At 28.9% G+C, this 21,509-nt stretch overlaps 1 protein-coding gene across 8 annotated transcripts; it reads right to left on the bottom strand.

Moving 5' to 3' along the window:
* Positions 1–590: 590 nt before the first annotated feature.
* Positions 591–21,165, bottom strand: LOC130678230 (adenylate cyclase type 2-like). 8 transcript variants are annotated; one of them, XM_057485327.1, is made up of 15 exons: positions 20,636–21,165; positions 18,874–19,686; positions 10,603–10,737; positions 9,252–9,472; positions 9,037–9,193; positions 8,803–8,952; positions 7,943–8,064; positions 7,623–7,870; positions 7,181–7,530; positions 5,969–6,252; positions 5,723–5,929; positions 5,396–5,660; positions 5,226–5,321; positions 3,108–3,347; positions 591–3,038 (listed from the first exon to the last, which is right to left on the bottom strand). In XM_057485327.1, exons 2-15 carry the CDS (start codon positions 18,982–18,984, stop codon positions 2,226–2,228), a joined length of 3,399 nt encoding a protein of 1,132 aa, XP_057341310.1. In that variant the 5' UTR covers positions 18,985–19,686; positions 20,636–21,165; the 3' UTR covers positions 591–2,225. The 8 variants fall into 8 exon arrangements, with proteins under 8 accessions (XP_057341310.1, XP_057341317.1, XP_057341311.1 ...); XM_057485334.1 differs by lacking the exons at positions 18,874–19,686; positions 20,636–21,165 and adding exons at positions 11,235–11,284; positions 11,370–11,516; XM_057485328.1 differs by lacking the exon at positions 20,636–21,165 and having other exon boundaries at positions 7,638–7,870; positions 18,874–20,048.
* Positions 21,166–21,509: the final 344 nt, after the last annotated feature.

Below are 21,509 nucleotides of genomic sequence, written 5' to 3'. Positions count from 1 at the left end.
TCGGGTTTCAATTTTTCCGTGAAGTCAATACTCATTCAAATCTTGATTTTGATCACTGACATATCGATTTATGCCTTAATACATTTATTAAATAGAACATAATTAGGAATAAAAATTTGAAAACCGCTTCGTCATTAACCCAACTAGAATTTTTTCCTGATTTGCTTGAAGTACCATAAGGACCTTGTCAGGTTAATATAAGATTTGCCTTACTAGGGCAAACTTGAGGAGTTCCTTATCAGGACTTCATCAGGAAATCCTTATTCATAAAAAAGTCATTTGCCATCAGGTCAACCTGACGAGTTCATTATCAGGACTTCGTTAGGAAATCTTTATTCAAAAAAATTTATCCAATCCTTTTAAATATTTCATTTACAGGCTAAAAATTAATCAAAGTACAAAAGAATATTATATAAAAATCACGTCAATCATTGCAGCACGAATTTTTTACTTCTTCATCAGTTATTCTTTGACATCATAATGAATATTACATTTATACTTACATGATCACGTATGTATGTCAGCGCAGTGGATAGTATCAAGGACTTTACATCGGAAGGACGCAGGTTCGAGCTTAGCAGTCATCGGGATTTGTTCATCAATAAAAAATATATTTATTTCCTCTAATTAACGCTCTTGATACAATAGATAACATTCCTGATCGAATTAAAATTCTCTTATTTTTTTTCGCAATTTAATATTTTTTCAAAAATAATTACTAATAAGACAACCCTGATATGATAAGGATTTGATGAGAATATCCTGGTAAGGTTCTAATAAGGCAATCCTGATAAAGAGCTTATGGGTCTTAAGCGTTACATCCATATCAGGATCCTCGTCAGGATATCCTGATCTGGACCTTATTTGAAATAAGGTTAACCTGATAAGGACCTCGTCAGGTCCTTATGAAAAATTCTAGTCGGGAATGAAATATTATGTAAAAATCAACATAATCTGTGTGTAGAAAAGGTGAACACAATATTTGTCTTATTTTTTAACATATACTATTTGTGTTGAATTTCAACACTAAATTTGTGTTAAAATTTCAACACGAAATTCGGGTAATACGAGAAGTGAATTTGACTTTTTAAATGTCAGTAGCGACACAAAAAAATGTTAAATTTCACTAGTATATTACATACCTAGGCCAGTAAAATAAAAAATGTCTCAGATCACATGTAATTGTTGGCCGAGGCTGACAAACATGTGGTCTGAGGCTTTCTTTTTTACTGGCTAAGGTGCGTACACTATTTTGGTTTGCTTAAATAATATTGTCAAGTCTAATTTAAAAGTATTAATTAAATTATTATACTATACACTTATGAAATCTCTAAAAATTAGCATACTCTAAAAAATATAATTTTCTATTCTTCGGTTAAGGAGGTTCGACCGAATCTAATGTAAAAAGGATTTTCCAACTTTAAGATTCCAAACTTAGTAAACATGTAAAGAAGTACTCTATCTATGTATTTTTAAAATTTGAATATGATCCACCGTCTAGTTTTTTAGAAAAAATGATTTAAAAATGACGTTTTTTAAGTTCTTATACACAGACTCTTATGGCGGGCAAGCTTCCGTCATGACTTATTAGATTTTTTTCATTATCAACCTCCTAAGTTTAAGAAATAAAAAACCACACGCCTCAAACTTGAATATTTTTAGAATATGATAAGATTTTAACAATATTGTGTTACCGTTGTAATTATTTAAATAATTCAAGTTAAACTTTATTATTTAATCTCGTTCATCGACAGAGATTCATATTATTGAGGGTTTGGCAACGTCGCGGAAGCAGCTGAGAGAAAAAACAAAGATAGAAATACATTAATAAGAGAGACGAGATTAAAAATAAATTTTTCCCGCTTTAATTTAAATATCGATGTGTAAGAAGTTAGAACGCGCTGTTGCCAAATATTTTTATTAAATCATATGTCAAAAATAACCAAGTAATTTCATTACTTTCTTTAATTAAATAAGTAATAAATATTAATTTATGAATTCGTTATGTTATGATAAATTAAAATAATGAATTTTTATAACTATTAGGAGAATTAAGCAAACGAAAAAATTCAAACACTACTTTGACTTACTAGTTTCGGTCGAACTTCCTTAACTGAAAATTATTAATATTTTTCTTTTTCCGGGATTCCAATTATTATTAAAGTTATAAAAAATGAATTAATAACAAAAATATTTCAAAAATAAAATAATTTATTTATCAAAGATCAGAGATTCGTTTCCTCTAGAATATCTGTATTTATGAGTCGCTTATTTTTATCAACACCAACAAAATATGTTGTGACAAGTCCTTTGGGTTTGACCCAGGTTTCACCACGCAAGTAACACTTTATTCCATTTTGTTCAAGAACATTTTTTGTTTCCGTGGTGACTTGAATTTTACCAGGAACACCTGTAGTGTCCATTCGCGATGCCATGTTAACAGCATCGCCCCAAATATCATACAGTGGTTTTTGTGCTCCAACTACACCAGCAGTAACTTCTCCGTGTGATATTCCAATACGTAATTTATAAGGTTTTGTACTTTTGGAGAACGTATTAGAATTAAGTCGATCTAAAATTTCTAACATTCTCACGGCAAATTCCGCCATCACTTTAACTACATAAGTGTCACCGTATTCATTATTACTTTCCATTGAATCACGTCTTTGGGCTTCTAAACCACATGCTGCCATGTACGTTGTGCCGGCAATTTTTATTTTCTCTATACGACATATGAACCCAGGCTCAAATAATAATTTATCAAATTCACAGATTATTTCATTGAGATCTATCAGAATATTACTCTCGTCAATTGATAAATTTGTCAAGGACGCAAACATAACGGCAACTAAATCGTGCGACTCGTGATATAATTCATTTTCTTCAGATCTGTTCATGTTTAGATAAAAATCTGCAACATGTTCAGGTAAAATATTACGAAGCAATAATTTATTAGCATTTCTTGTATGAAAAGCTTCGTCTTGTTCTTGAGTTAATTGACGTTTCCATTGGTAGTCTAAACGGCTTAAATATTCAGCCTATAAAAAACAAAAAGATAACAATTAGATAAAAACATAAATGTAATTCAAGAAAAATTAATAAATTACCTGACGATCTATAAGATGGAGAGAAAAAGTAAGAAATGCTACATTAAGAATATGTGCGTATCTGGGTTCTAAATATGGATGCCAAGTTTCACCAGTTTGGAAAATGCTTGAGCGATACTCTGTTATATTCCAAGTGTAAAAACCAACAATTCCAAACCCAATGATAAGTTTTAGAAAGAAATGGACTCGTAGAAAAAGAAAACTGGTAAGAATTGCCAATGAACAGGTTTCGGACAAGTGCTTAAAAGAAAAAATAATATTTAATAAAGTTTAGTAAAATATACTGATGCGAATCAATAATTGCATTATTTTCATTATTCATGACCAAATTTATTGTAAAAGTCATAAAATGCTAATTAAAATCCCTATCAAAAAAATTCATATGGGAATGCAGCCTAGAATCCTATGCGGGTTACCACATGGCGTTTTCGGATGGATTTCCATGTGGATTTTTACGGAGATTTCCCATAGAAATGTACCATGTCAAAATCCATATGAGAATCTTGTATGGATTAGAAATTAGGAAAATTAACAAAAAGCGTCACGTTATTGATACAAATCCCATAAAAAGTGTATGTGTTTTCAGAAAGAGCATAAATTAATAGATTTTTTGTGGTTAAAAATTATCTTGCCAATAAAATATTAATTTGTTTTTTTATTGATATACGCGTATCAATAGACAATAGACATAGAAATCCAGATACCTCGGATTCTGTAGAAATTACTTATATTAAAACCTAATATTAATTACTGTGGATTCTTACATAAATCCATATTTTCCTTTATATGGATTTCTATGGGTTTCCATGAAATCCCACATTGATTTTTTTTTTTTGATAGGGATACTATATGTTTCTCTGAAAAATTGCTGTATTATTACTTTTATTACGATTTCATTAGTATTCTATATTGATAAAACATCAATTTATGTAAAGAGAATATTAAATTATTACTAAACGTTGAGTGATATATTTCATTGTACGACTTAACGATTTTTACTTTGTTAAATTATAAAAATTAACTAAAACTATGTATCAAATGCTCTACAGTATGTAAAAATTATAGTCTGTTTAGTAATTTCTGTAAATCAGATGAATAAGAGGAGTATTAAGTATTATGCAGCGACTAACAAATTACTAAACGATTTGTAATTTTTCTAAAGCAGATCGATAAAGTTACCAATCGCTAGAGATTGCGTATGCGAATATCTATTACAAGTTCAGAGACTTTCGTTTCAAGGAGACACCGGACCGGCAGATTGAGGTCAGGATTAGCACGCGGGAAATCAGGGTTCAAATCTCGGTCAAATCAACTGATTTTGAAACAAAAATTTACACCAAAATAAATACACGTACCATAAATAATAATAAGAAGTTGAAAAACTAATGAAAATTTGATTTCATTGAATTCCATTCTAATATCCCTGATTAAGAGAAACGATTTGAAATGATTTGCAATGGTAAATGCCCATAAGAAGGACGATTCAAAAGCATTAAAAAGTATTTAAAAATTTTTTTTTGTTCTAATCGTTTTAAATCGTTTATTTTAATAAGGGATAGTAAAATATCGTGGCTATTAATTATTGTAGTGGATTTAGATCTGAGTGTTATACTTATTTTGTTAACAGAGAAATGGAACATGATGATTTGTGATGAATTATAAAATCTTTTTTACTTTAAATATTAATACATTAATATAAAAAAATTTTTTTTTGTCTTATTTTCGTAAAATAATGGCCCTTAAGGTTTCAGGATAAAAAAAAGTTATGATAAATAAATAAATAAAGTTTACTACAATGGATAGTAAACTTTACCATATTGAATTCTAAATAATAAAAATTACTAAATATAAACAAAAATTGAATTTTCAAAGAAAAATTAAAAAATTTCAATAGCGTTTAAAGTTTACGATAAATTTGGTAATTATAACTCATATTTTTCTTGATGTAGTTTTCATTTAAAAACTAATAATTAAAAGTATATTACGCACCTAGGGCAGTAAAGTAAGAAATGTCTCAGATCACATGTAATGTCAACAAACATGTGATCTGAGGCTTTCTTATTTATGTGCCCTAGGTGTATAATATACTATAACAGTACTAATATTAAACAATCTTACCCAGGGTGAAGGGGTGCATTCAGATTCAGAAGCGTAATTTATAGTAACACTAGATGTATTATTTTCTGTAGACTGATCATCATTTTTACATTCAAACTGAAATTAAAAAAAAAAAACCTTTTTTCAATAAAAATATTATTTGTCAAAAAATAATTTTCTTAAAATCTTACCAGCATATCAAACATGGCACAAATTGCAAGCATTATTGTAATAACAAGGTACAGAACAGTTCTTAGAACAGCACTCCAAACAACTTTAATACTTGATTGATACATAAAATGGATCAATTTATTTCTGGGTTGAGGAATATGTCCATCTTGCTCATCATGAGGATCTTGACATCGATTCCATATAAAATGGGTCCACGTAAACGGCAGAAGAGCAATAAGAAAGACCATAACGAGAATATATCCAAGAGTTGTATTTTGATGCCACCTAAAAATTATTTTGTAAAATAAACCTCATTAAATTTATAATCACAAAAGTAGTAAACATACTCAGATAACTTTATTGCGGGTACCAAGAGCATAAATCCCATAAGTAGCAATACAATTACTGCGCATCCCACAAAAAATTTAAATAATGGATCAGGTTCACGAAGAAATGGAATTTCCCAATTAAGATGTGAGAATGTGAGAAAGATAGGATTTATTGACTCCCATTTGGACCATTGCCTATTAAATATTTCGATAGAAACATCATTACTATTATAAATTTAAAAATTATCCAATAAAATAACTTACTCCCATTTATTGAGAGGCATCTGTTTTATTGCGTTTTCCATTTCTGCATCTGCAGCTTTCAACATCAGATGATAATCTTTCAAACACGAATCCATAAAATGCGTTCTCCGTCTAAATGTTCCAGCAAATACATCAGCATGGTTGTTCATAGTCGAAGTTAATTTTCTTGAACTTCGTGATGCTCCAACATTTGTACTCGACCTTCCACTATACCACCGGACATAGTGTTTATTCTGCGGCGGTGGTGTACTTGGCGTTGGAAGTGCAAAGATTTTCTCGCTGTTCTGCAACAAGCCTCGCTTATCAATTAGCATATAAATTAAAACAAAAAACATATACTTGATACTACCCTGATTAAGAAAAGCGATTTGGAAAGATTAAAAAAAATTTTTTAAATACTTGTTAATTCTTCCATAAGCTTTAAACACTCCTAATTTTTAAGCATTAAATCCTTTTAAAAAGTTCCAAATCACCCGTTCTTCGTTAATTTGGGGAAATTTCAAGTTATTCAATTTTCTAAATACTTCACAATACTTTTCAATCACTTAAAAATAATTGAATTTCACTTGATACGGACATTCAAAATAATTCAAAAATATTACAATTTTCAAATACTTTGAAATTTTTTTTTATAGCTAAATAATAGTGACATTTCGATTCATGAAGAGATCTACGATTCAAAAGTAATCAATTTTCTTGAATACTTCTAAATACTTGTCGATCACCAAAAAATATCTAGACCCCATTTTTCAATGACCCTGAAGTTTGCAGACGCTTAACAATTTTTTAATTTTTTTTCAACTAATTAATTACAAAAAAAGAAAAAAAAAATGCACATGTAGAAAATTGAAAAAAAAAAACTATAGATGCAATAATTTGAAATATTTTTTTTTTATTATACGTCAGTTAAATTCAGTATTATATTTTCTAGAGAGATTTGGAATGATTTTAAATTATTAAAGTTGTGAAATACTTAAAAATTTTTTTCAATCGCTAAATTATACTGAAGTTTCGATTTACGAAGAGAGTAAGAAAGATTCAAAAGTAATAAATTTTTTTCAATACTTCCAAATGGTTCTCAATCACTAAGAATTTTTTTAATCGCTTTTTAATTTTTAATAAGAATTCAAAAAGATTAAAAAACATTTAAATTTATTTTTAAATCTTTTCTAACTACTTTTCTTAATCATGGTAGTTAAATTTTGAAAGCACCTGCTGAATTGTCGATTCCTTTATAACCGGGGTGATCAGATAACTTTTGATATCGTATTTTTTAAGAGTTTCGTCAGTAAGATTTTCAACTGGAACACAGTGATACTGCGTAGCATCAAGAAGATTCAATGTCTGTTGAGTCACATGTACTTTTCCTGGTTGTCCTGTTTGCTCCATTTTATTGGCTATCACGACGTCTTTAGACCACACATCATACTGCCACTTGTTAGCTCCTAAAATTCCTGATATTATTTTTCCAGAGTGAACACCTATTCTCATATTAATATCAACTCCACTCTCTCTTCGTACTCTCCCACGGACATCTTTTATTATTTTAATCATATCTAGACCTATAATTATTATTTATATTTTTTCACTTGTTTCATCAGAGAACAAAATAACTTTACTTATTTTTCGTTTTTTTTTTTTTTATTTTTTTTACCAAGATCAACACAACTTTTCGCATGATGAGCGTTCGGCGTGGGAACTCCACTTACACAATAATAACAGTCACCAAGAAATTTTATTCTCAACACATTATGACGTTCCGAGGCTTCGTCGAAACTGCCAAAAAGATCGTTAAGAGTTTCAACGAGTTTTTTAACGGGTAAAGTTACTGTTAAACCCGAAAAATTTACAACGTCAGCATATAAAATACTAACGTTGTTGTGTGTTTCTACATATAAATCACTGTAATAAATAATTTTACCATTAAATATAATTAAAAGTTATTTATATCATAAAAATTTATAAATTATTTACTTGCGTCGATGGCCTTTAGGCGGCGGTTTCTTATGTTCTTCAATAAATTTAAAAATGTCTCGAAAATCTTTCTTGATTTTCGCTGCAAAATGTTGGGGTAGAATACTTCTGGTAAGCTGTTCCTTTTTATAATAAAATGTGTTAGTGTACGGGTTGTATTCTAATAAAACTGATGTCAAAATAGAAGACAAATGTTTTTTTACGTATACTGTAATTTAAATCATTTTTAAATATTTTACTTATTAAGGGCATTCTCAGACTATACCCTCCACTTTTTAAAAATATTTAGTGACCTTTAACTACCATATCCGTATTAAAATTTTATTAATTAATTAAAAAAAAATTAAAGCATTAATTGAAAAAAGGACAACGCAGTTACAATTTCGCCGAGATACAAATTTAAAAAAAATTACTTTCAGTTATCAATCACAAGTTGAACGAAATTTGTTAAACAAATTTTCATATTATGATTTGAATTGTCATATTTTGTGGGTTAAAATTGAATTACCAAATTTCGTTTAACTCTTAATTGATGACAACTGTTAATAATTCTTTTAAAAATCTACTCATCGGTATTGTCCTTTTTTCAATTAATGCTTAAATTTTTTTTAAATTAATCAATAAAATTTTTATACGTTTGTGACGTTTCAAGTTCAAAATTCAGATTCTACTTAAAAAAAACTCCATTTTAATAAAACTCCGTATGCGGAGTGATTTCTTTTCAAACTCCGGAATGACGGAGTGAATTTGAATTAAAATAAAATCCGTATTCCCTCCCAATTTATAACAGTATTTGACCAAAACAATTGTCTTTTTAATTTTTTCTATTATTTGATAATAACATCTGTATTTATACTAACTTCTTGATCTTTTTCATAGTTTAATCTCAATGTAGATTCAACGCATTTTCTTCGATCTAAAAACGATTTTCTAATGACGATTTCATTCATAAATCTAAAGTAAAGTCCAAGACCATTGACACATGCGTAATAAATAGTATCAGTAATAATCTATAAAGAAAAAAATAAAAATAATTTGATCTTTACAGCATAATTATTAACTTAGATAAAATATTTATTTATTTATTTTTTTACTTTTGCCGTATAATCCCGTTCATTTCGATAAGTTATTAATGACAGGCTTGTTAGATAGCACAAGGTCGCTGTAACTCCAAGAATGAATGCATGAAGATTTTCTGTCAGTGGTAGAAATACGTAGCAGGCCAATAACACGTGTGTAGAATATGCGGGTCTGAAAGTTTACTGGTAAATACTTTGACTCAGTTTTTTAATGATATTCAAAATTTTACCTTATTGCTGGAATGGCCTCACTGTAAGTGAATGTGTACCAGAAAGGTATTGCCAAGTCGGCGAGAATAAGAACCACAACGATAACACAAGATAATACAACAGGAAGATAACTTTCTCGGGTGATAAGTTTTGATCTAAAGGACAATGCTATCACTGGACATAAAAATGCTCCCATTACACTCCACGTCATTACGTCAGGCAAGGACTCCTTCAGCCCCACCTTTAAAATTTTATAAATTATTATTATTTGTTTATTTATTTGACCGTAGAGTCAATACTCCATGCGGCCATTCAAAATACATAATAGTACATGGAGTAGTTAAATAATAATATCTTAATTAGCAATCATTTTATTTAAGAAATAATCATAGCACATTTTTTGGAATTCAAAAAATGCCGACTGCTGCGTGCAACTACTAGCTAATTCATTCCATATTCTCATTGCTAATTAAAAATTTGTCGTATTTCGTGCTGTGAAGAATTTTTTTGCATTATGAATTGAAAACAAAAATTTTCGATACTTTAAAAACATAACGGAAATAATCACTGAATTTTCTTTGGAGCTTTAGTTAATTTTTATGATTTCAAGTTAGAAAAAAATAACATTTTTTTTCACAAGTATTTTTAAAGATGATATTTATCTGTGTTGGGAATTTAGGTATGGTAATCGTGAATGAAACAAATCAATTTATTATACAAATGAAAATTATTTCTTTCCATTAAAATACGCGCTCTAGGGTATGTCTTCAGTCGTAAGAGATTTAGCTTAGACTAACATATTTTTTTAATATTATTTAACACTGAGGTCTAACAACCTGTCCTCTTTTTGTATAACAAAGATGTCTAAGTTCAAAACATATATATATATATATGAGTGCAAATGAAGAAAAACATATTGCTTTGCATTTACTTGGAACATGGGCCTCAATCACTCGTCAACCCAAGTACCTAAGGTCATAAAATTTTATCCATGCTAGCTTTCTTTTCCTTAAGTAAACATATACGTATTTTGAACTCAACTTAAATAATATATATACTACGACTTAAATTAACGCTGTTCGAAATAATATTTCTAACAGAATATTTAGTAAAAAGAAATATTAAATAAAATATATATTGGAATAAAGATTAATTTTTGTACAGAGAATCCAACAATCTGCTACACAGAAAAAAAGGATTTCTTGGCGCAAGAATTTCCGTCTCACGCCAAGAAAATTTTTATTTTCAATTTATAATGCAAAAAATTTTTTAGGGCGAGTAAAAATTTTGTTGCGTCAAGAAACACTTTGTCTCTGTGTACAATTGATATGATTTGAATATAATAACAAATCAATGTAAAGAAAAACTCACCATCATTATTAAAAAAGTACAATGAGCAATTCCAAGTACCAGTTGGACCAAACCGAAAAGTGACAAATAACCATTTTGTAATCTTCTTTGATAAATTGAGTATAATTTCTCAAGGTTTTTATACTGAAACTGCTTCTATAAGTTTAATTAAAATAAATTAATGATCATTATGTAATTAATTAATTATTTATAATTTAATAAATATAACAGTAGTCATGTCATAAGTAAATATTTATTTTTAGCCGTACTTGCTATGATTAGCTTATTTTATTATCATTAAGGTGATAATTAAAAACTCGAGGTGTAATATTATATGTATTGAATCAATCAAAATTATTTAATTGAAAACTTAAAATTTATATCGTAATAAGAAAATTCCTTAATCAAATATTTTTTTTTAAGTTACTATTAATACTAAAAGCTCTTGATATTTTAAAATTTTGATTTAATATGAATATACACATAAGAAATATAAAGAAAAATAATGAAAATTATTTCTTTCCAAGTTCAAATATAAAAAAAAAATAATGATAATTTTACCGATTTAACCACGTGGCTGATACTACAGTAAAAATAAATTATCATTTGAAATCATTAATTATAGATATATATAAAAAATATATGTTACTCACTGTCGAAATTTAAAAAAATTTTTAGAATTACTTGTATGTCTACCGGCCGACTGTTCATCATTAAGAATAAAATTCATTACAATTACACAGAGAGCAGCATATAAATAGTAGAATATAATAAAAGAAAAATACTACCTGTGTATAAATATTCGAAATTTAAAACGAAAAGTTTGATAGCAATGAGAACGAAAATCCGATACTAAAATTAAAGACTGAGCTTCAAGTCTTTAAGTTACACGATACCCACAACATAAACATATAAACAATACCACGTTCATTAGTTGGCATTGTATATACCTACAATGTGTATATCCTATGTATATGCAGTGTCTATGCAACAGTATAAGCATTCAGTATAAAATAGCTTAAATGTTCTGATTGGTCAAATATCTATACTATACATAGTAAGTTGTATGAGGGCGCGCAGTGATTTTTATATAAATCATTTTATTAAAAAATCGACTATATTTTTTATTGAAAAATTATACGGTAAATATTGTTGGAGATGACGGAAAAAATATTGTTAAAGTTTGAGCTCTTGATATTAATATTAACAACCGCCTCATCGCATTTTCCGATTTCCCATTTAAATAACATGGAAAATTCTATTTTAAGTTTGAAATTTTTGTTGGAAATTAAAAGCTCTACAAAAAAGGTATTTTATTATTTTTCGATAGATTTAATTATTTAAAAGTTATTCAACTTTTGAAAAATTGTTTAACTTTCAAATATTGTTCGGCGAAATTATCGAACTTATTACAAAATGTTATTATAGGACCTTTTCTGTAGATCATTTAATTTCCCACAAATTATCTATCACGAAATTGCCGAAATTTTTGAAAGTTCTTTAGTTATTTGCATTTAAAAATAATTAATTAAAATCCGCCCGAAAACGATATCTCTTGGGACAAATATTCATTTAAATGCACTTAATTAAAGAGCTTTCGGGAATTTTAAAATTTTTGAAAGAGATAAGTTGTGGGAAATGAAATGGCCTACAAAAAAGATTCGATAACATTTTGTTCTGATAGATTCGCCAAAAAAGTCGAATAATACTAAAATTTACTATGAATTCAACTTTGACTTTCAATACCTTTTGAAAAATTAAATCTATGGAAAAATAATAAAAGACTTTTTTTGTACAGCGTTCAATTTCCAACAAAAATTACTCATGATTTTCCCGATACACTGATTCATTGATAATTGATAAAATTCCAAACTTAAAAAAAAAATGTTTCCATGTTATTTAAATGGAAAATCAAAAATTGCGATAAGGCTGATACTAATATTAATGTTAAGAGCTCAAACTTTAACAATATTTTTTTTTTCGTCATCTTGAACAATATTTTCTAAATAATATTTGAAAAGAAAAATCTGGGCATCGGTTGGCCCTGCGAGCCAGTCCCAAAACTTCCCACTGTTTTCGAGCTCCTGGAGCTCGAAAACATTAGCGTGAATGCATTTTTGAGCTCTTTAACGCATTTTATTAAGCTCTAGAGCTGATCAGATATGTAAATTGATCAGATGAGTCAGTTCAAAGATAATTGAAAAAAGCCGTTTTTTACCATTTCCTTCTCAATTGATATCTCTCAAACAAATGAACCGATTGAGATGGTTGAGGCAGCATTCGACGCGTTTTATTGAGTTTCAGAGCTGATTAGATTTTGAAATTGATTGATCAGGCCGTTTTAGAAAAATTTCCAAAAAACTAAATAAATTTTTTTTTTCGTATTACTTCTATATCTTAGAGTGTATTTCATCGATCGATCTGAAATTTTCGGGAAAGTTGACTGCCAACGAACTCATTCGATTGCTGCAAGAACCATTTCAATTGGTTGATTCATTAAAAAGATATAGAGAGTTTACATCCACACACACACACACACACACACACACACACACACACACACACACACACACACACACACACACACACACACACACACACACACACACACACACACACACACACACACACACACACACACACACACACACACACACACACACACACACACACACACACACACACACACACACACACACACACACACACACACACACACACACACACACACACACACACACACACACACACACACACACACACACACACACACACACACACACACACACACACACACACACACACACACACACACACACACACACACACACACACACACACACACACACACACACACACACACACACACACACACACACACACACACACACACACACACACACACACACACACATACAGACCATCGAATATCATTCTGAAAATAGTCAGAATAGCTTCCTAGGACCTCAAAACGTCGACATCTGATAAAAACTCGATTTTCGAAAATCGAGGTGAAAACAATAACTTCCCGAATTTTTGAAAATTTATAATTTTGACGTTGAAAAAATACTCGATTTTTTTGACACAGTTTAGTATATAGGGGAGGGTGGGGCAGAGCGGCCCCCATGGGGCAGAGCGGCCCCCCTGAAATTTTGACCAAAAAAAAAATTTTTTTTTTTTCGACTAATTACTATAAATCCGATATGTTTGCGCATTTTTACCCCTACGCATGACATTTGGGGCAAAATGGACAAGCCCAAAATTTCGAAAAAGTGATTTTTTCATATTTTTATCATCAAATTAAAAAAAAATCAGTATAATTCCACATTTCTAGCCCTACGCATAACACCTGGGGCAAAATGGACCAGCCGAAACTTCCGAAAAAATTATTTTTTCATATTTTTCGGCCGTTTCTCTATGTAAGAGGCAAATTTAGTCACTAAAAATTTATAAAAATTAAATTTTTTTTTTTAGTTGATAAATTTTTGAAATAAAGTAAAATTATAGAATTGATTTTTTTTTTTATTAAGGTAATCGAGAGTGAACGATTTTTTACGCTTTAAAAAATTTTTTTCGAGTAATATAAAACCAAAAATAGTTGTCAAGAGAAAGAAATACATTCTTAATGATGAAAACAATTTAAAAAAAAAAAAACGAAAAAAAAAATTTTTTTATCACTTTTTGAGGGGGGGCCGCTCTGCCCCACAAAAAAAAAAAATTTTTTTTCAGAATTTTGGCAAAATGTCCATAAATTTGTTCGAAATAGGACAAAAGTAAAGTGATCTTATGGTTGAAAGCCACAAAAAATAATAATTGGCTTAGGGGGGCCGCTATGCCCCACCCTCCCCTACTGTAATAGACATTAATTCTGTCAGGTAACGTTAATAAAATGTGTAAAATAAAAATTCAGAAAAGTTGGATAAATAAAAAAAATCGATATTTTTGAAAAAAATAAATACGTGCACAAAAAAAAAGTATTTATTGCCACAAGAAATATTTTACATTATGAATTGAAGACAAAAATTTTCTTAGAATCAGAAACAATTTTTATTTCGCCCCAAAAAATGTCTTGCTTCAAGAAAATTTTTGTTATCAGTTTTTAATGCAAAAAATATTTTTGGGACGAGTAAAAATTTCATGCGCCAAGAAATACTGTTTTCAGTATACCTATTAATTTATAGACAAAAAAAAATAAATGCAATATTAAAAATTCCTATTGCAGAATTGGATAATTATAAATATGTATGGAAAAAAAATCATATAATTTTCTAAACAAAAAATAATCGTGTTAATTTGGGTTAATATAAAAAAATGAATAAATATAAGATCATAAAAAAATACCGACTTTTAAAAACATTGAGAAATATAATTTTAAATACTTAAACACATTAGGTAAATAATTAATTTTATCAGCAATCTTTTGCATTACTCCAGAAGCTGGCAAAGTCTTAAGATTATAATCAATTAATAAATTAATAGAAATCTAAAATTTGAGAATTTCTTGGGTACAGCCTAGCTTTAATAGCAAATAGTATTACGGAAAAAAATGAACTATATAAATTGAGAATGACAAGTAATATAATGATAAAGTGATCAGTAAATACCATCATTCTAAATAGTAATTTTTTCGTTTATGATTCAAACGTGAATAATTACAGGATAAGTGTAAAAATTTATTGTCTATGTAAGAAAAATTACTATTTGAACTTTAAAAATCGTAACTGATATTTAGAAAAAAGACGACACGTATTATAAAATTTACTATTTGAATGTTAAAATTCCCCATATTGACAACCGGGTTCCGGGTTATAATTTCAAATAGTAATTTTTCAAGTTTTTTTTTTCCGTGTATATCACTCTCTAAAAACGAATTAGAGAAAATCACTATTTAGCAGTAAGTAGCCACTAATTCCTATATTAAAAAGCAAACCACTATTTGAATTAGTGACGTCATTTTCACTAATAAACATCGAACAGTTACTATTTTCACTATTTCAAATTTAAGAGACTAAACACCAACAGAAAAAAGTTAGACATTCCAACCCGTGTGTGTAATGGCCTACCTGAGTAACAAAGAAATGCGGATTGGGATTCCTATCGTGTGGTGTGTATATAATTTTTCATCAGATTTTCACCTGAAAGTTTTAATTCCTGCCCTGTTTAAAAATCTCAGAAAAATATAGATAGCCTTATAGACAATTTTAGATCAAATTGAACGGAAGATAGTATAGTACCGGATATCTCAACTGGTAGAGCACTCGGCGCGATACCGACATGGTCTAGGTTCGATTCTCAGTTCGGGATATCAAAATTTTCCTGAGTTCATCTATAAATTGTCTTATTGAGAAGGTTAATTGTAGGTTTAGGTTTCACTATATTTAAAAATTGGGAATTTTCTTCACGGAAAGAAAATTATGGGAAGTTTTGCTATGTATTATGGGAATGGTTCCCATAATGGTATGGGAATAGTACCTATACTACTATAGGGATGGTTCCCATATATTATGGGAACCATTCCCATAATAGTATGAGAATAGTTCCCATACCATTATGGGAATGGTTCCCATAACGATATGGGAATGGTTCCCATAATGATATGGGAATGGTTCCCATAATGATATGGGAATGGTTCCCATAATGATATGGGAATGGTTCCCATATTGGTATAGGAACTATTCCTATAATATTATGGGAACTATTCCCATAATGTTATGGGAAGCATCCCTATAATATCATAAAATTTTTTTTTTGCACAATAGTGTAGAAATTTCCCAAAATTTGAATTTTCTTGAATGTTTTGTGTTGACAAAAAATTCTTGTTAAAAATTTTAATGTTTTTTTGCCAAATACGATTTTTTTTTTCAATGTTTGAATTTTTGTTTTTATGTTTAATAATATTTCTGTGTATTGTAGAAGTGATTACCACACTTCTTTAAATTAATTTTTTCATGATATTATAGGAATGGTTCCTATAATAGTATGGGAACTATTCCCATAATATTATGGGAATGATTCCCATAATGGTATACGAACCATTCCAATTGCATTATGGGAATGGTTCCTATAATATTATAGAAAGTATTCCTATAAATTATAGGAACCATTCCTATAGTGTTATGGGTATCATTCCCATAATTATAGGAACTATTCCTATAATTATGGGAAACATTCCTATAATTATAGCAACCGCTCCCATAATTTATGGTCGTAATTCCTATGATGGTATAGGAAAAAATTTCACAAAATTATGGGAACCGCTGCCATAATTTTCTTTCCGTGTTCCGAAAAAATCAATCCTTGCCCCTAATACACTTTACGGTTGTTTTTGTCCAATTTTATTCAACTTCTGAGCTTTTAAAAACAATCCAAAAAAACTTCAGCGCAAAGTCATAAAAAATAAGCCAAATTTAGAAATTTTTTTATTTTCAATCGAAAAAAAAAAATATAAAGGAAAGTCGGCACAAAATGGGAATAGCGGGGTTAAATACTGTCTTGGTTGAAGTTTTTTTTGAGACAAAAAAATTGAGAATCGAAGGTTTCAGACTTCGAAAAAATAACGGTTTTATTGAAAAAACTGAAATATTTCATATATCGTAACTTCCGAAAAATTTTTTGTATTTTTTCTGAAAACTACATTTAAAAACACAAATTTTGAATAAAAAAAGTGCCGAAAGATTAATTTGTGAGAAAGTTATAGCAATTTAAAAAAAAAAGAAAAAATTCAGAAAAATTTCATTGGTAAGATAAAAACTGATAAAAAAGTTTCAGCGAAATCGAAGGGGGTCGGGTCAAAACCTCGGTGATGTGGCATGGAATGCCCCATATACATGGAAATAAGAGCAGTGGAATAATTACAGTTCTTAGCGCAAAAACAGGGCTCTCGTATAAAAAATTTTAATTTCAACAGTTTTAAAGTAGAGGAACTTTGCGGAAATTCGAAACTGTAATTTTTCCACTATTCTTTTTACCGTGTATACTAATATTGTAAGAAAAATAATAAAAAGAAATGAAATTTTTAAAGTTTAAAATTTAGCGAGCGCAAACGGAAAAAGAGTAATCGAAGGTTCATCATTCGAAGAGGGGATGGTAGGCAGGTTCAAGCCGCATCAAGATGAGAACATCTTTATTTTTAAATTATCTGAGTTTTGTTAGTCTTGTCAGTCAGAATTTCTTAATTGTATTAGATTCCTTTGATAGTAATTTTTTAAATTATAAAAATTGTAGAAATTATTTGTGGATGATTTGTTTTTTTCTCCCCATCGCTTTAAAATGAATGATTTTCTTCCTTTGTGGCACTAACCCCATGAATGACAACTTTACACACTTTTCTCGTGAACGAATTTGAATTTAAAGTGACAAAAAAAAAAAAAAAACTAGGTTTACTAGACCATAGTTCGAATTATATTATGCTCAAGTTTTTATTTTCCATTTAAAGCTATTATTCAAAAATAAAATGTGGACAAAAAAGTTTAACACCCTAATAGCTTTCAATGAAATTCATCGAATTGTTATTACATTTATTTAAATCGCTAAGTTTTTCTAGAGAAAAACGTAACTTTGGCGGACCCAAAATTACGGTAGGATTACGGTAAATTGCCATATATTACGGTACTAGAGCAATATACCACAACATACCGTAATATTACCGTAAGCATACCGTAATATGACAGTGCGAGTGCGGTAAATTTACAGTAGAACTACGATACAACCACGGTAACTATTTTGTCAACGTGATTTTGCGGAAGATTTACCGTAAGTTACGGTAAAAAATACCGCAATTTTAGGGCCGCTAGGAGAAAGTGTACCGTAACCTGACAGTAAGCTTACTCTTATATACGATACAGCTATTAATTATTTTTAAAATGTAGTAATTTACAGTCCAACAAGATGTTTACGGTAGCTTTATCGTAAATGCTCAGACTATCCTTCCCTAGCGGATCCGAATCACAATCAATTACGGCAACGTATCGTAATTTGCTGTAAAATACCGTAAAATTCGGCAAACTTGCGATAATTTGCCGTAGAGCTGAGGTATATTGACAGTAACACTACGGTATATTACTGGAATCTTACGGTAGATCTACTGTAAGTTACGGTAGATCAAACGTAAACCTACCGTAATATTAGATCCACTAGAAAAACAAAACTTTTAAAAATCGTTTGTTTTTGCTGGACCCAAAAATTGTAACAGACAGAAAAAATATTTTTGAATATCGTCTTAGTTTATGGGTTGCCCGCAGGGCAAAGTATTCTTTGAAATAGTATATCAATTTATAAGATGATTAAACGTACCCTGAGACTAGACCATGTCCATTCATCAAGACTATTTGGTGATACAATTCTTCCATCGTCTATTTTGTTGAGGGAACTAAGTGATGTTCTGGTAACTAATTCTACATCCATATCTTCCAATATTCTTCGTAATCTTCTCGTTACTTTTTTAAGTTATTGTTATTTTTAGTATGTAATAATTCATCGTTATCTTCCTTTTATTGTAAATTGTTTTATAAATAATAAATTTTTTTTATTTTTCCCCATTTCATAAACCACTTATATATTTTTTATATCACATTACATTATTCACTCACTTTTATTATCATATACTAGCACTTATGCTGGTAAAAACGCTATTCCACAATTCAAGCTTAGAATACTGTTGAGATAATGAAAATAGGCCACTTAACGCAAGACCGGAAGTTACTCGCTTGTAGTTATAATATTACAGGCACGGAAATAATCTCATATTTTAGACAAAATTTAGGTGAATTTTATTTAACTAATGATTATAGTTATTTTATTTTATTTTTTTTTTATTTTCTAATGTCAAGTGGATTAAATTTATTTGTTGAAACTTTTTAAAGTCTTCGAATTGATGATTTATGTAAAATGAGTACTTGTCAAAACTGAGGGATATAAATGTCGAGGAAAGTGAGAATAAGTATTTGCCAGTTGCACAGGCGAAGGACGATTGATAGGTGAACGCAATAATAATGTATGTTCACTCATGTTTCGGCATCACGTTCATTACATGTTTAACTTTCTCCCGTATGGCCAAGTATCTGTTGCATTCCGAGCGATAACTTTTAAGTAAAGGAAACAAAGACACTAAAATTATAAATTATTTAAATTCAAACATATGCTGGATTATTTTCTATTTTATCAGGCTTTTGAAGGGTCAATATATAGAGGAGGGGGGGGGGGGCAAAATGGGGTACTTGAGGAAATACTTTCGGGACTCAAATACGGTAAATCTTTTTTTAATTATGTTCAAAGTGAATAGGAAAAATTATTCATTTGTTGCGGGAAAAATAGGGTACCCCCTAAAAAGGTGAAAGAAAAAAATTTCTGCAAATTGAATGGAAGAAAAAAAAATTTTTAATAGTTTTTATCATAAAACAAAAGTCATTAATATTTTTCGACTGACACTTTGGATTTTCGAAAAAGTTCAACTACCGACTTTAAATTAGTAATTTTTTATTTGTTATTAACTTCAAAGTAAAAGATTAAAATTAGTTTCAATTCTAAAAAAGATATTTTTAAAAAAGCAATTATATATTTCAAAATTATAAAAATTGTAAATGTTTTCACGTTAATTATCGAAGTACATCTGAAGTAATTGACATTGGGAGTTCTTTTATTGTAAATTGATAAGAAAAAAAATCAAATTGACTTCATACTATTTTTTTACAAAAACAAAATTTTTCGAAAACAGTAATAAAAATATACTCAATTATATTTATGAAAGTGATTTTGGGATGTTTCAAAAAACAAACTTTTTTTATAAAATGTTGGGGGTGCTCCGTTTTGCCCCTCCGTCCCCTACATTGTTTTTATTTAAATTATTCGTATAATTAAAAAATAAAGACGTAAAATAACTTTTAGGTTTTGGTTTAAATGAAATATTCATTAACGTCCACGTATGAATCATATGATTTTTAATTTAAAATATATTCAGCGATCATGTTAATTATCGTTAATTAGTTCTATCAAATTCTTGGGTACTTTTTTTTATTTCTGACACGATCATAAAATAAAATAAATTTTTAATAACTACATCAATTGACTTTTAAATTCTTAGTTAATTATTATCACAATTATCAATCAATAACTTAAATCATTGAATTGAGATTCCTCAAAGAATAACACATGTCAATATTGATATTCAAACTACACAATAATTCACAAGTCGCAAGAGATAGTTGATACTTTTTTTTTATTAATACCAGCACTTTTAAATTATAACTTTATGAGTTCAGTAGTAAGATTTAGATGACATTGTCGAAGCGAAACTCGAGACAAGGTAAAGCCTTGTTGTCTGAATAAAATCGACTGACCATTTAGACCTATCTGTTGTACTTCTGATAATACTCATGATATCACAACACCACTTGATATCGTCAATATATAGTCTATGTATTACGGAAATCATAAGTGCTATTGTGCAGAATCTCTTATCGCATTCTTTTATAGTTATATGAACTTTTTTGTTATGATTAAGTAGAAAAAAATATTAAAAAGTATCACGTCAATATAATATTTTTCTCGATCGCTTACTTAGGAAATATTATACTTTATCCAATTGTTATTTGTTAATTTTTTATATATTAAAGTGATTAAATGATGCTTGAGAAAGATTAAATTGATAACATTAAATGATATAAATGTATAATCGGAAACTTATGTTATTAGTATTTATGATTATCATCAACTACTGTTGTTTTTTTATTAAATAATTTCTGTAATAATAAAAATAAATTGTAAAAATGGAAAATTTTATTTACTGGAAATAATACATTTATCACTTGTAATAATCCCAATATTTTTTTTTTAACAATTTTTAACTTTTTAGATAATCCATATACAATTTATATGTAAGAAAAAAAATAAATTAAACAATATAAAATTATTTATATTGAGTAACTTTTCTT

Source organism: Microplitis mediator, chromosome 1 (assembly GCF_029852145.1).
Source record: "Microplitis mediator isolate UGA2020A chromosome 1, iyMicMedi2.1, whole genome shotgun sequence".
NCBI classification, from domain to species: domain Eukaryota; kingdom Metazoa; phylum Arthropoda; class Insecta; order Hymenoptera; family Braconidae; genus Microplitis; species Microplitis mediator.
This window is presented reverse-complemented; position numbering and strand designations above follow the sequence as displayed.